Source organism: Rhinoraja longicauda, chromosome 6, assembly GCF_053455715.1.
Source record: "Rhinoraja longicauda isolate Sanriku21f chromosome 6, sRhiLon1.1, whole genome shotgun sequence".
NCBI classification, from domain to species: domain Eukaryota; kingdom Metazoa; phylum Chordata; class Chondrichthyes; order Rajiformes; family Arhynchobatidae; genus Rhinoraja; species Rhinoraja longicauda.
Genome location: NC_135958.1, coordinates 79,687,226 through 79,704,113, shown reverse-complemented (window position 1 = coordinate 79,704,113; position 16,888 = coordinate 79,687,226). Strand labels below are relative to the sequence as shown.

Sequence of the window (16,888 nt, the reverse complement as noted above, 5' to 3'; positions counted from 1 at the left end):
ATTCACAAATGTGTTAGGACTGGAAACAATAATAGCAGTTTGTCATTCCTCAATGTTAAAATGGGCTCTTGGTAAACCCGTTTCAATAATCCCTGATATTACTCGAAGAGGAGTGGATTCATATTTTGAACCCCATTCAAATCAAGCTGGGAATGCTGTTCTCGTTTAAAACACAAAGTGATGGATTAATTCAGAGGGATAGGCAGCATCTATTGTCTATTGTCATCTGTAGAAGGAATGGACAGGTGACAATTCTGGTTAGGACACTATTCAGTCTGCTAGTCCGGCTGGCATTTTTTAAAACATTGAGGTTCACAGCAAAAATGCACATGAACATGTTAACAAACAAGCAGATCTTAAGTATCTGCCAAATGGATTTGGAATAGGAGTTTGTACAATGTACAAATGGAAAGGATTGTATGTGGCAAAACAAAGGTCTGCTGTAAACCTTGACACGAGCTCAAAAACAGGGAATACATTGACTGCCTCCTGCAACATTAATAAATTTTTAAAAGTGCTTCTCTGGCATATTAACGATGGATAAAGCTCAGGGTATAATAAAAGATCATAAATAGTTCAAAAATATATTGTTGTGGATTGAAGGATGATTGTACAAGAAAAGGCAGAAACGGGTCTTTTCTGGTTCACACGATACAAGCGTTATGCCTCAGGGATCAGTGTCTCAACTTCAAACAATTTACATAACTGACTTGGATAGGACGCTCAACGTATGGTTCATGACACAAAGACAGGTACAAGTAAGCTATGAAGAGGACAAAAGGAGGCTAAGAAGTGATATATAATTAATCACCTTGCCAAATTTATACTACATTATATACACACACATATATATATATATATATATATATATATATATATATATTGGAGTGTAATATGGGGAAATGTAGATCTACCCATTTGGCAAATTATCATATGCATTGGAACTGGAACAATGGTATTCTTACTGGCTGCAGATTTACAGGCACATTAAAAGGAACACAAATAAATATACAATAGATTATCAGTTACTCGAAGTCATTTAGACCATGACAGTGCAAGTCAAAATATAGAGTGACTTTTATGCAACGTCCATAATAGTTCAGTGCCGAGGTCGGGTTGTGGTGGGTGGTTGGTCAACAGTCTGATGGTTGACAGGAAGAAGCTGTTCTTGAACATGGAGGCAACGTTACTCTGGCTTAAGTATCATCTTCCTGATAATAGCAACGAGATGCGAGTGTGGCCAGGATAGTGTGGGTCTTTGACGATATTAGCTGCCTTCTTGAGGCAGTGCTTTCAGGAGATCCTTTCATTGGTGAGAGGATATTCACGATAAACTGGGCAATGTCCAGCTTCTTCAACACTCTCCTTCATTCCTGAGCATTTGAAATACCAAATCAGGCCGTGAAGCAAACAGTCAGTATGCTCTCCACCACTGTCTTTAGAAGTTTGATAGAGTATTTGGTGATGTTAATATTTAATTGTTACATGCACCAGGACCAGAACAATGAATTCTATGTTGCTGCAGCATCACAGGCACATTAAACGCGACGCACAACAATAGATATAGAATAATCAATAACACAATAAATGACCAATTATACAAGGTAACCCAATTATAATAGTGCGAACCAAAGTGCATAGCACAACCTATAAAGAGTCCATAGTTCGGTGCTGAGGAAGGATTGCTATTAGAGTTGTGCACTGGTTCAAGAGCCTGATGGTTGAAAGGAAGCAGTTTGATCTGGAACTTGGAGGTAACAGTTCTCGGGCTCCTATACCTTCTTCCCAATGGCAGCAGTGAGACGAGAGCCTGAGATGAGTCTTTGATGACATTAGCTGCCTTCTTGAGGCAGTGATTCCTGTAGATCCCTTCACGATACCCGTGATGGACCTGACAATGTCCACCACTTTCTGCAGCCACGCAAACCAGGCCATGCTGCGCCCAGTCAGTATGCTCACCGCTGCATACCCGTACAACCTTGATATGCAGCGAAAAGTTGAATCCACTCAAACTTACTTGGAAGTAAAAGCATTGTTGAGCTTTCTTTGAAATTGTAGACAATAGATAATAGGTGCAGGAGTAGGCCATTCAGCTCTTCAAGCCAGCACCGCCATTCAATGTGATCATGGCTGATCATTCACAATCAGTACCCCGTTCCTGCCTTCTCCCCATACCCTCTGACTCCGCTATCTTTAAGAGCTCTATCTAGCTCTAATGTATTGGGCCCAATACAGATCAGTGTACCTAACGTGAAGCTGTCGACTCTCCACTGCTGTCCTGTCATTGAAGATAGGTTCACGTGTCCTCAGCTTCCCCTTCAACTCGCTATGCTGTTGCATGATGGTTCCAGGATTCACAGTGACAATGAAGAATGGTGTGAGATCCAGACGAACCTGCAGGTGATAGTGTTTCCATGTATCTACTATCCTCGCCCTGCAAGGTTGTAGAAGTTGCGCGTTTTACCGTTCCTGGTGGAGTATCTAGTAGGGTGTGGTATTAGGACTTCATGGCAATACCTCCAGAACCTCAATCCTGCCTTCAGCCAGGATTTGACAGAAATAGACAGTCAAGTCTTAAAGGCTTAGCCAGCAATGGAGAGGGAACTTGATGGTAATTAACTCCATCTATCCCAAGATTGACAAAATAATGAACCTGACAACCTGAATATTTATTTTTAAAATCACACTTTGGCATCAGAGTTTGGGAAATGACAAGACACATGTCTGTTGAAGAGGCTTGTGTTCGCTTCCATTCAGTTACCTCCAATCCTTTTCCAAGGCTTACAGCATTTGCTAAGGTATAGTTCCATTGGTATTTGTCATCTGCCAGAACTCACAAAAATGCAGCAGGGAGACTAAAAGAACAAGGGGAGTACTTAGCAACACATACATTTACTATCATGAGCATTTATGAATTTTTTAATTCATGGAATAGTGAAAGCCAAGGACTGTCACATCTGTCCTCTAATCAGAGTTCAATCGCCATTCTAAACCACAAAAACAAAGCTCAAGCTGTTCACTGCTATCCTTTGAACACTGACGAGATTATGCTTCCTGGCATTTGTTTGTATTTTTGTACAGACAGACAATTTCATTTAGTTGTTGACTCTTTAAACTGCTTTTCTCGCAAAGTAGATTAATTTTTTTGTGACAGATAACGGAGAATGAATAATTTTCCTCCCGCCACGGCTTGCCAGGATTTACTGTCACTGGCACAAATTCTGTGTTTTAAATGTTGCCACCATGTTATTTAATTAGGTGGATATATTTAAAGCCTGACAGGGTTTAGTGGTACTTTTTATGACAATGATATTTTAAGCATAATAACCAAACATACAATTATAAAAGTCGCAAAGAGATCCAAATTTTCTTCTATACTTTCACAACAGCTGTAGCCTTCTGCGCCTCTGTAGTCCAGTAAATTTCCCAGAGCAGTTCGGTGGTGCAGCTGTTTGTGGTGTCTCCTTCACTGACTACTGAAATCACTTTGAAGTTTGTAGAAGCCAATACCAATCTATTTGCTCTCATGCAAAGCCACAACTAAAGGATGTGGGATGACTGTATTCCCTTTGATCTGTTTATTACTAATATTGTATTCTCAATTGAGTTAGTCACTGAACTGCAACGCTATTGTGCGGCTATTGGTTATTCTATTTATGTGACAAACCAGAAATCTGTCCGAGTTCCGAGAATTCAAGAAAATTTTAACTCTTTGTCATTACTTAAGGTTGCAGTTCTGAACATAATGTAAATCAAAATGAAGCAAGATAATTAAACACTTAAAAAATCAATTTAATTGAACCCCAAAATTGAAATGTGTTAGCAAGTGTTTGTTTTAAGCAACAAAATCTATAATTAGGTGCTTAACATATATGCTGTGTGGAGGTAGAACTGAGACTTCTGATGCACCCTCCATGCTTCAACTGCACCCTCTGTCGGCGAGTGCTTGTTAACAAAAAGCACTTGATTCGAGAGAACAAAAAACGAAAGAAGGAGACACCCTAAAGAATAGGGAGCAATCATTTCAAAGAGTGGGAAGGAACAAATAATTATCAGGGAAGTCGAATGTATTATTTCTTTACAAACAAAGTACACAGCACTACAAACTGAGTTAATGGGTCTCCAAAGGGAGGAAATCATTGGCTGGAAATCCATTCAACAAAAATATTCTGGATGAAAATGGTCAGGTAATAGTTACAATCAATAAAGCTAAGGTAACCTACAAAATTTATGGGGGGGAAAAAAAATCACATTAGAATACTCTAAATAATTCTGGTGCCCATATTATAAAAAGGAAATAAGAGCCCTGAAGACAAGGTTATATCACAACGACACCGGAACTCAAGTCATATCCACCAGAAAATTTAACAGCTGGGACACCTCAGAAGAGAGAAGAGCGAGTGGTGTTGTGATAGAGGTGTTTAAGATTACAAAAAAGGAGAGTTTCATAGGTAAGCATGGAGAAACAGCTTCCACATGCAAGGAAGCCCAGAACGAGGAGTTGAAAATCCCAGAGAGTGAAAAAACCAATAGTAAATTTAAGAGAAACTAGATCAAGTGGACCTGTTGGGCCCAAACGTTTCCTGCATTGGTGCAGCACCCTCTCCTCCCCCCCTTCCCCTCCCCCCCTCCCTCTTCCCCTCCCTCCCCTCCCACTCATCCTCCCTTTCCCCACCCCTCCATCCCCCCCCCCCACCTCCCTAGGAGATAAATTTAAACTTAAAAATGTGAATAACCTTTAAAATATAACACCGATTTCAATGAAACTTCTTCCATTAGCACCAAAGGGACATCGGCAAGTAAGGTGGGGCTAAAATTGTTGCGCTATTGTGTATCGTTTTGCCTGTAGTAAAGGAACAAACAAACAAACAAACGAGAGTTTTAGTAGAAAGATATCTTTGCCCAGCTCAAGTCCCAGGGCTAAGGGAATTAGCATGGGTGTTTAAAAGAAAAGCTGGACAAACCTCTGAGAAAGAAAACAATAGAAGTTGTGATAGACTGAGATGACAGAACTGTGGAGGAGCACAAAAGCTAACAAGATCCAATTGGCTTGTTTTTGTTTTGCGAAAACTGCATATGTAACATGAAAATCAAAAGCAGACAAACAGAACATACCCCAAGATTCCAACTGTTTAATCTTGCTTCAAAATCACTGTCATCAGAAGATGCAACTGGTCTGGGTTCAGAAACCACCTGGGAACACAATCCAAAAAAAAATTAATAAACTGTCAAGCAACAATTTAGGTGTCAGAGATGGAATTGAAGAATCTTTCCAAATGTATTCTATCTAAAAGTTTCAAAACTGACTGATGAAAATGAAGTAAGAGCTTGAGCTAAAGTTTTAACTTCTGATACCAAGTTGAGCAGAGATTTTCTCACCTCTGTCCACTCCAGTGTGGGGAGCTTCATCTTTCTCAGCAATCTAGGTTTATTCTTGTCACATGTTGGGAGGTACAGTAAAAAGCTTTGCTTTGCATGCTATCCAATCAGATCAGATAATACTACATAGAAATACAATCAAGTCAAACTCAAGTACAACAGAAAGAGCAAAAGGGGTAGATATAGAGTGGAGTAAAAGACGCGCTGGTAAAAGTAAACCAAAACAATGAACATTATATCAGGAGCAATCTTTTCCCCTATCTCGATTGTCATTGTACAATCATTATGACACAATAACAGCAGCAGTTTGTTTTCTAAAATAAATCGAATAAATATGAATTTAGTAATGAGAATAGAGCACATTGTCACCTTAAGCCTATTATCTTTAATTAAATTACGTTCAATGTATCCATTAACCATATTTATTTGCATGAACCATTTCCTCACCAACATATATCCTGATCATGCTTAAACAACAATTGAGCCCCAGAAGTCACATGCATTGGAGACAAATGTGCATTGGAGAAAGATCCAAAGTGCCAGAGACGGTGTAGAGAAGATTCACCAGTATATTGTGTGGCGCTAAAAGCCAAAGTGGGGCACGATCCCTGGCAATGTCACATCTCTACCAGATGAGCTTAGTGCCTTTTACACCTGTTTTGAACAGGCAAACAAAGTTCCATCTAGGTGTACCCATCCTCCACTGGCTCTGACCTACATATCTCAACGGCAGAAGTCATATCTGCTTTCACAAGGTAAAACTCTTGAAAAGTGGACAACCCAGATGGAATCCCTGGATGGGTTCTGAAACTGTGCACCAATCAACTGGCCAGTCTCCGCCAACATTTTCAATCTCTTATTTAACTGTCTTCCTGGAGGTCTTCATCAGAAACTAACGTCTGGACTTCTTGACCAGATCTCATCTAAGTACCAAAAGACTTCCAACCTGCACCATCCTGTGATTAGTTGCCTGGAAATCTATCTTTTTAAACATTCTCCCTACACCTCTAACTTCACTCTGCAAGACCTCTTTCTTCTTTCCGCCCATGCCATTAGCACTAACATGTACAACAACCTCCGGCTGTTCTCCCTCTCCCTTCAGAATGTATTACGCTCACTCCTAGACTTCCCCGACCCCAGCACCAAGGCAATGGATTGTTCTGGAGTTTCATTAAATTTGAATAAGCCAAATTGCTTCTTCACTGACCTTCCTGGAAACAGATATTCTAGCAAGCAGAAATGCTCCAATTAAGAGAATTTTCTTCTAGAACCATCATCAAATCCGATCTTTGAATGAAATGAATGTGTGCAGCTGCAGCCACGGCTTCCCGTTTCCCCATTAATTCTCTGCCCGTCTCCATTAAAACACTGTTCCTTTAATCATTTTTACTCAAATTGTCTAATTACTGTTGTAGGAAGATGTATTATTTTGCTGAATTCACTGCTCAAACAAAATCGATGTACATGGGATATAACTTAAACCAAACCCAGCAAAATTAATAAGTTGGGTAAACTTTCAATGAAAACTGACAATAAAGAGCATATACCCAAAGGAAAACATCAAAACCCTACAGGTGCCAGAAATAAATTCAGAACAGAATAACACACAGCCAAGAAAGCACAGAGAAAAAGAAAATCAAAGACCTATGAGGAATAGATCGGTAGATCAGGCGTGTGAGTGAGGTAAAAAAAAAGAAGGAATGAGCCGAGCGCTTGCGTATAGCGGGGATTAAAAAAAAGTGGAACATTCTTGAAAATTTACACAATATTACCCGTTTCAAGCCTCTTTTAGTGAATTTCAAAGTAAAAACGGACATTACAAAATAATGTGAATATGTCACTGTATACTAAGAACATTTAGTACAAGAAAATAACTGCAGATGCTGGTACAAATCGAAGGTATTTATTCACAAAATGCTGGAGTAACTCAGCAGGTCAGGCAGCATCTCAGGAGAGAAGGAATGGGTGATGTTTCGGGTCAAGACCCTTCTTCAGACTGACATTTAAGTAAATTCACACATTAATTGATAATCAGCCCAAACAGGTGGTAATTGGCTTTTCCGCTGTGTTTTATATTTTAACCCCATCTTAATTAATTTAGTTATATAATCTTGCACTTAAATTTAATAGTTACTCCTAAGAGTTTCACCACTGATTTTCTGGCACTCTTGGTTCCAGAGCTTTGCTGGTTTATCCAGCCGGCCAAGAAAGTCGGCCATGGGGATAGATTTGCTGGCTCCAGCTGGGCTGGAGTTCCAGAGCTGCGGCCGCAGGTTGCAAATTCAACCCACTGATCGGCCATGGAAGTGCCGATGAGATTGAGATTGGCTGCCTTGCCCAGCCTAAGTGCCACATTTTCGGGGAGACTTCCAGGGCGCAGGGGATTTCTCGCGGAACCCCTAGCGACCTCTAGCGGAACCCTAGTGTTTATTACAAGTCTATACATCGTTTATTTTCTTTTTTTTCCCAATCTGATTTCTCCATTGGTAAACGCAATTTTGGCAAAGTGAAAAACGCAGAAATCATGCAAAAAGCTAAAAAAATGTGTTTTTAAAATGCAGAATCGGGGAAAATTCACATGCCTGGTAGATGCACAGAGTCTTTTGCCCAGAGTAGGGGAATCGAGGACCAGAGGACGTAGGTTCAAAGTGAAGGGGAAAAGATTTAATAGGAATCCGAGGGATAACCTTTTCACACAAAGGGTGGTGGGTGTATGGAACAAGCTGCCAGAGGAGGTAGATAAGGCTGGGACTATCCCATCGTTTAAGAAACAGTTAGACTGGTACGTGCATAGGACAGTTTTGGAAGGATATGGACCAAGCGCAGGCAGGTGGGAGTAGCTGGGACACTGTTGGCCAGTGTGGGCGAATTTAACACATACAAACACCAAAGAAGGGACAGACAGACTGTTGGCGAGGCAGCCATTGTGTTCATCCTTGAGCTGATGACACCACTCCCCACATGTTAAACAACACTTGAAGGAATCACTAAGTGCATAAGACAACAGGATATATTCTGGATGGAAACACCATCAACCATTGTTAGGAATGGCATAGAAGCATCATCAGTAATCCAGTCTTGAGGGATATGGCTGTGCCTTCAAGCCAGACCCTACGCCTGGTGCTGAGCAAACCAAAGCAAGTGAAAAACATTTTGAACCTTTCCTCACCAATCTACCCAGTGTAGATGATTTATCCATTAAATTAGTGAGAGATATGACCTTTACAAAGGCTAACTCTTGTCTGGGTTTGGAAAATGGGTCTCTGCTCATTGCTTTGCAACTGATCCTTGCCTTCATCATCAGCAGACCTCAATCAGTTTGGATTGGCAACAACTTCCTCCTTGCAGACTATCAGCAGAGGGACACCTCAGCGCTGCCCTCTCTATATATCATTACAGTAAAGCCAGGTGTAACTCCAACGCCATCTTTAAATTTGATGACAATACTTGGGCGGCCATAGACATCTCTGAAGATCTGTCTGGGGGCTAGCACATTGATGCAATCACAAAGCAGCTCATTAAAACCTTTAATAGACAGAAACATAGAAAATAGGTGCACAAGTAGGCCATTCGAACCTTCGAGCAAGCCATTCAATATGGTCATGGCTGATCATCCAAAATCAGTACCCGGTTCCTGCTTTTTCCTCATATCCCTTGATTCCATAAGCCCTAAGAGCTAAATCTAATTCTCTATTGAAAACATCCAGTGAATCAGCCTCCACTGCCTTCTGTGGCAGAGAATTCCACAGATTCACAACTCTCTGGGTGAAAAAGCTTTTCCTTATCTCAGCCTAAATGGCCTTATTCTTAAACTGTGACCCCTGGTTCTGGACCCCCCAACATCGGAAATATTTTTCCTGCATTTAGCCTGTCCAATCTCTTAAGAATTTTTAATGTTTCTATAAGATCCCCTCTCATCCATCTAAATTCCAGTGCATACAAGCCCAGTTAACCCATTCTTTCATCATTTGTCAGTCCCGCCATCCCGGGAACTAACTTGGTGAACCTTCGCTGCACTCCCTCAATAGCAAGAATGTCCTTCCTCAAATAGGAGACCAACAATGCACACAATATTCCAAGTGTAGTCTCACCAGGGCCTTGTACAACTGCAGTAGGACCTCCTTGCTCCTCTACTCAAATCTTCGTGCTGTGAAGGACAACATGCCATTTGCTTTCTTCACAGCCTGCTGTACCAGCATGCTTACTTTCAGTGACTGATGTACAAGGAAACCCAGGTCTCGCTGCACCTCCCCCTTTCCCAGTCTGATACCATTCAGATAATAATCTGCCTTCTTGTTCTTGCCACCAAAGTGGATAACCTCATATTTATCCACATTATACTGCATCTGTCATGCATCTGCTCACTCACCCAACCTATCCAAGTCACCTTGCAGCCTCATAGCATCCTCCTCGCAGCTCACACTGCCACCCAGCTTTGTGACATCTATAGACGTTTGCAGAGAATTGGCATGGTACAGAACATTGTCAAACGTGTACAGGTTTATGCTGGAAAGCATACTGACAAGTTGAATCATGGCCCGGTACTGCATTTCAAGTGCTCAGGAATTAAGTAGACTCATTTCATTTTTAACCATGGTTGAAAAAAAGTAAACAAAATCCTGCTCTATTTTTGGCACTGCTGGCTGAACAAAGTACAGCACGCACCAGATATAGAACTCCCGTAAAAAATGTGCCATTCTGTACCAGTTAATACATTTACATGAGCAAAAGTGGAAGCAAATTGGATTTTAATAGGCTTATTAAGATTCACCAAATGCATCATGTCAACAAAAAAACTTTTATCAGTGAAGCTAATCACATTATGGGGATAAATCGCAAGAATATTTGATTAAAGTTCAAAAGATTTTATTTTTACCCAAATATGCATTAGCAAACCCATATTTAGAACAGTGTGTTCATGTTTCCAGTAGCTCTGTGGGCAAATATTTGCATCACATGGTACAATGGAATCAAAGACTAAGATGATCTCCAATTCAGTTGTAGATCAGCACTAAATATAAATACAGCAGTATTTTTGTCCTTTACCAATTTAGAGAACATTCCTGTATTTATGTCAGTAATGCCTCCAGCAAATTAAACTAAAATAACTGCTGTTTTCCCAACAAATATCTCCATGATAGTGCAGCCCAGTGTTCTGACCTGAAAAATTAAGGTAAAGTAGTTCTTTCCAAGCTGTCATCGGGTCGTACAGTAGGGAACAGGCCCTTCATCCAACTTGTCCATGCTGAGCATTATGCTCCAAGCCAGTCCCATGTTTAACCCATATCCATCTAAACCTTTTCTTTCCAAAGCCTTTTAAGTTATCGACCTGACTCAACTACTTCCTCTGGCAGCTCTTTCCATATACCCACATTAGATGCAAATTACATGAAAATATAGATATACGTAGATATATCTATCTAGGAGCAGGGTAACGAGATAAGCGAACACAAGCAATAAATGAAAACTTTGGCAACAATTCCTATATCCTGACAATTATCACTTTTAAACTCCAGCAGGAGAAATAACTGCTTAGATTTCCTACTGAAGGGTCCTGTCCCGAAATGTTACCTATCCTCTTCCTCCAAAGATGCTGCCTGACCCGCTGAGTTACTGTCTGTCTATTTTAGATTTCCTTGCTCCTTAAACAGCAATTACATTTTAAAATAGCAAGAACATGTTATTTTGGATATTCCACCTTCAAAGGCTTGGGCAGCAAGTTCTACGAGTCAAGAGAGTGTCAAGAATGTTTAATTATCATATTTACTGAAACGGAACAATGAACTTTTTACTTGCAGCGGAGTAGAAGGAATAATTTGAGCATATAGGGGTCTACATTTTTTTATGTAATGGTAGCTAGAGACAAGGGTAATGCATTGTGGTGTAAATGCACACACACACCTGAAGACTTTTTACAAGGTGCCACAAGAGAGCCATAAAACACTGGTCCATCCTCGGATGGAGATTGCACTTAATTCTTGTCGTCATATTATGGGATGTAAAGGGCATTGGATAGACTCCAGAGAAGATACAGGAGAATTGTTCCTGATATATTCAGTTAAAAAGGACAGATTGCAAAGGTTGGAACTGTTTGGAGAAGGTGAAAGGAAATTTGATAGTAGTATATGGGTTGGACAGAGTAAATAGTGGCAGGCTGTGCCCTTTGATGGAGGGTCAAAGAACAAGACCACATGAATAAGATAATGGGCAAAGAGAATTAAGTGTGAAATGAGAATAAACATTTTTTTTATAGATGCAAATCTGGAAAGCACTGCCTGCAGATGTTGTGGAGTTCGGTTCTGCTAATCGTCAAGAGAAAATTATACATACATGGAGAAAATTTGAAAAGCTGATGGGTGGAAATAATGAATTGCTGTGGTAGGGAGCTGGTATGGACATGGGTGGAATGGTCACTAGTACTGACCATTACATAACTGCATGAAGTGATAAAAAACATTTAAATACACAGCCTTTTTGAGGTTGGCAGTATCACATTCACCTCCAAAGATGAGACTTTGAAGGTACAATAGCAACAGTTAAAACACATTTGAACATGTACATGGATAGGAAAGGTTTAATAGGACGTGGGCAAGTAGAACTCTCTTAGATAGGGCATTTTGGTTGGCATGGATGAGGTGAGCCGAAGGGCTGTTTCCATTCGATATTACTCTGTTTTTAGACAAAAAATGTATAGGCACCCAAAAAGGTAGTGGACAAAACAAGACAGAGAAAAAAAAGAAACATTTCTGGCAATTAGAAAGATAAAAAGGTCCGAGAAACAAAAATGAAAAAATGAAAAAAGATACATAACTCTAAAAGGGAAAAAAAGGGAGAGAGGATCAATATCAATGTTTACCTCTTTTAAACTTTTAAAGGCAGTGGTGTCAGTGAAAAAAAGGATATGGCAGGAAAGTTAAATCATTACTTTTTCGTAGATTTTGCAGGAGGGTAGAGGATTGCACATGAGACAACCCCAAGGAAATAATACTGAATTGGAAAAGGTATAGATGCGTTGAATATAATCTTCCAAAATCTACCTGATTTGAGAGAAAAAAATTGCAGATTGGGAAAATTGCACATTTCACATTGCTCATTAGGAAAGGTAAAAGAAAAACCAGTGAATTAATAATCAGTTAGCCCAACACCGGCTGCTGGGAAAAAAACAGCCTACAACTACGAAACAAATTACGGAAAACTCAATTTTGATCTGATCAGAGAGAATAACATGGATTCATGAGAGTCGCTCATATGTCAAAGCACACATATGAAATATAAATTACAAATAGACCACTTAGCCCTCCAGTCCTGCTCCACCATTTAATAAATTTGTGGTTGTTCCGATTTCAACCTCAACGTTTTACTTGTATCCACCCACAGTAACCTTTCCCCCACTGTGTCACACAGCACTTCAACTCTGCTTTTTCACGCCAACCATCAAATACCTGCCCATACTAAACCCAGCCTTTTACGCCTAGATGAATCAAGTGTTCATCAAAATGCTTAAATGCTGAGGGTACCTGCATGCTCCACCCACTCAGGCAATGTTTTTACCAGATGCCAACCACCATCTTGATGAACATGCTCCTCCTCAGATCCTCTCACATACACCAATGTCCTCTAGTTTTAGACACCCAGAGAGAAAGGTTTATTTCGACCTACCACATCTATGCCCTTCCATTTTGTACCTCTAGATCCCCTCAGCTTCACCGCTCCACGGAAAAATCCAGTCTCTTCCCTTAACTAAAATCATAACAGAGTCATGATGAAATTGTTTATTGAGGCACTGAGAACAATTTTGGGTAATGTGGCAAGGTAAGCAAAAATGAAATTAATACCTTTGTTAAACTAAATATGAAAATATTAAGGTTCAAAAATAGGTTTATGGATTTAAGTCACAATTCAGTTGGATAAATTATGAAGGAACAGACGCAAAGGAGTAAAGGGTTAACTTATGTTCTTATGTGCCAATCCCCTGTCCTGAAATGCAAAGGAAGGCTGTACTCTTAATGCTATCTTTCAAATGAAACATTAAACTAAGCCCCGTTGCCCTCTCAGGAGAATGTAAAAGATCTCATGGCATTTTAATGAAGATCTCCTGGTGTTCTGACCTATATTTATCCTTTGTCCAACAATATTAAAACCATCTGACTATTGTTGGTGATACTTTGTAGTGTACAGATGGGCTGCCACATTTGCTTCATTACAACAGCATATCAAAAAGAATACAATGTATGAAAAACACTGGAATATTTAGAAGATTCCAATGACAGTTTATTGTGTAAGTTCTTTTTTTCATTCTACATAAAAAAAACTGATTAAAATGTGGAAGAATTACTTTTTACTCTCATAATAAACATGTGGAATCAATTTAGGGCAAAGGCAAATGATCCTAATTTAACCCACTCCTTAAGGAAATTAAATATCTGCTTGTGAATGGGTTCACTTTATAATGCAGATATAACTGATCAATTACTTTGTACAATAAGATGGCTCTACTTCATATGACAGATTTTTTTCCATTTATTTTATAATCCTAATTGTTGAATGGTCTCTAATATGCTGCTCGAAAAAATATTGATCTATCCTTCTATGGCCCAAATCTTTCAATATAGTCTTTCGACATAAAATTCGACAACAAATCTTTCGACATAAAATTCAAATTTATTGCTGCATTTATCAACAATTTTGTAATGTAGACACAAGCTCATTGTAACTACATAACTGTCACCTTCACTCTAATCTCTCTCAGCTGCCTGAAAATGAATTCTAACACACAAAATGAGGTCCAGAAATGGAGGGCACAATTTTACTTTGCTGTACTTCCCATCCAACAGGGAGTTAGTTCACCAAAAATTGTGTCACAACATTCGGGGGCGGCCATGGTGGCGCAGCGGTAGAGCTCCCTTAGTGCTTGCAGCGCCAGAGACCCGGGTTCAATCCCGACTACAGGTGCTGTCTGTACGGAGTTTGTACGTTCTCCCCGTGACCGCGTGGGTTTTCTCCAAGATCTTCGGTTTCTCCCCACACTCCAATGACGTACAGGTATGTAGGTTGTGGTGTATGTGTAAATTGTCCCAAGTGTGTGTAAGATAGTATTAATGTGTGGGGATCGCTGGTCGGTGCGGACTCGGTGGGCTGAAAGGCCTGTTTCCGCACTGTATCTCTAAAAACTAAACTAAACATTCATTTAATTATTGTCATTAGAAATTAGACACTTGTTATGAGTAGAAACTAGCTTCTTCAAAATGAAGGGAAACTTCTGGAAAGCCAGATTTACCAGAAACAATATTTTTTCCTTCATTATGGATCTGCAATATAAATCCAACAATTCTTGCTTTCAATTCAGATTTGCAACATTCAAAGTGCTTTTCTTAAGATAGTTTTGAAAACAATGCACACTTTTTTTTATCATAACCATAAACTATAAAGGCTATCCTCAAAAACAAAATTTGCATTTTTCAGACTTGAAAAACTGCTAATGTACAAATTTGGCCCATTACTTCAACCCAAATCCAATTGGATGCTGTCGGTATTTTTGTCGTTAGATTTTACATGATAAAGTTAGATCTTGACATAATATGGAGAATAAAGCCACCTTCTTTCATCGATATACTTAGATCAAACATCAAACTCATTTGACATTAAAGAGAATATTTATGCTGTTAATAATTTAACTATGGATGGCCCATAATGAATCTGTATGCTTGTATCACTCAAAATTAATATCTTCACTATTTATACAAACAAAATGACCCAAAAAAGCAATAACCTACATTAGAAACTAAACACCTATACTTGCTCATCTTACAATTATTTCAATAGTTTCTAAATTTTAATCTATGCACTGGTCTTGTTGAACACAAACATAATGTTACCTTGCCATTGTACGTGTGTCTTCGCCTGTAACAAAACCACAAAAGAGTAGCCATCAGTATTTCAGGAATGCAAGATGTGCAGCTCAGAAGCATGGGGGTAATGATTACTATCTTATTGAGAAAAACATCACATTATTATCACATCTAAGCTAATGTTATATTATATTTAATAACTGATAGGTTAATTCCCGGAATGTCGGGACTGTCGTATGTTGAAAGGCTGGAGCGATTGGGCTTGTATACACTGGAATTTAGAAGGATGAGGGGGGATCTTATTGAAACATATAAGATAATTAGGGGATTGGACACATTAGAGGCAGGAAACATGTTCCCAATGTTGGGGGAGTCCAGAACAAGGGGCCACAGTTTAAGAATAAGGGGTAGGCCATTTAGAACGGAGATGAGGAAGAACTTTTTCAGTCAGAGTGGTGAAGGTGTGGAATTCTCTGCCTCAGAAGGCAGTGGAGGCCAGTTCGTTGGATGCTTTCAAGAGAGAGCTGGATAGAGCTCTTAAGGATAGCGGAGTGAGGGGGTATGGGGAGAAGGCAGGAACGGGGTACTGATTGAGAGTGATCAGCCATGATTGCATTGAATGGCGGTGCTGGCTCGAAGGGCTGAATGGCCTACTCCTGCACCTATTGTCTATTGTCTATTGTCTATTGTCTATTGTCTATTGTCTATTGTCTATTGAAATATGTCTGATAAGAACTGTATGGGCGGCAAGGTGGCGCAGCGGTAGAGTTGCTGCCTTACAGCGAATGCAGCGCCGGAGACTCAGGTTCGATCCTGACTACGGGCGCCGTCTGTACGGAGTTTGTACGTTCTCCCCGTGACCTGTGTGGGTTTTCTCCGAGATCTTCGGTTTCCTCCCACACTCCAAAGACGTACTGGTATGTAGATTAATTGGCTGGGCAAATGTAAAAATTATCCCCAGTGGGTGTAGGATAGTGTTAATGTCCGGGGATCGCTGGGCGGCGCGGACCCGGTGGGCCAAAGGGCCTGTTTCTGCGGTGTATCTCTAAATCTAAATCTAAATCTAAATTGCTATGACCTGTTGTTAGAGAACACTGATTCATTTTGAATTTACAATATTTGATGGCTCATATTCATTTATAAATACATTCTTCCTGCTTATGCATCCCCTCCATTTGATATAATTCAGACTTTTTGCCTTGAGACAGGGATTGCAACTCGAAGAATACAATTAGCAGAACTCTCTGCTTGAAATGTGAATCATTTATAAAATGCACTGCATTAATTGCCACAGTGTGATGATGGTGCTGGTTGAAATAATGGAAGGTCACAAATTCACAGAATGATTGCAGCATGGTGATCATTCTGCACGTCAGTGCACTATTACTTTACTACATTGTACTATTTTTAAGTAAGAGCTCATCACACTCCCCAGCATCCTCCGTAAATCTCTGCAAATTATTTAATTTCACATACATATTCAACTGCCTTTTGAACAGCACAATTCAATATACATCTTTAGTAAAGCAATCCAGAATGAGAAAAGTCTTTCCTTCACATTAATTTTGGTTCTTTTTCTAGTTACCATCATTCTGTGTGTATTCTTGCCACCTCTTAATGAATACACCTTTTTCCCCTCCCCACCACCACCCCTCTTCTGT

General features: G+C 39.8%; 1 protein-coding gene across 5 annotated transcripts in view; it reads right to left on the bottom strand.

Annotated features, from left to right (window-relative positions):
• Positions 1-16,888, bottom strand: part of cep112 (centrosomal protein 112) — a 289,566-nt gene that overhangs the window by 232,249 nt on the left and 40,429 nt on the right. For all 5 annotated transcript variants that reach the window (XR_013547414.1, XM_078401444.1, XM_078401446.1 and 2 more), the window contains exons 5-6: positions 15,255-15,279; positions 5,116-5,193 (exon numbers count right to left, since the gene is read on the bottom strand). Coding sequence is in view for 4 of the 5 variants with exons in the window: in XM_078401444.1 (XP_078257570.1) it covers positions 5,116-5,193; positions 15,255-15,279 (103 nt within the window). In the remaining variant the exon portion in view is untranslated. The remainder of the gene's footprint in view (positions 1-5,115; positions 5,194-15,254; positions 15,280-16,888) is intronic.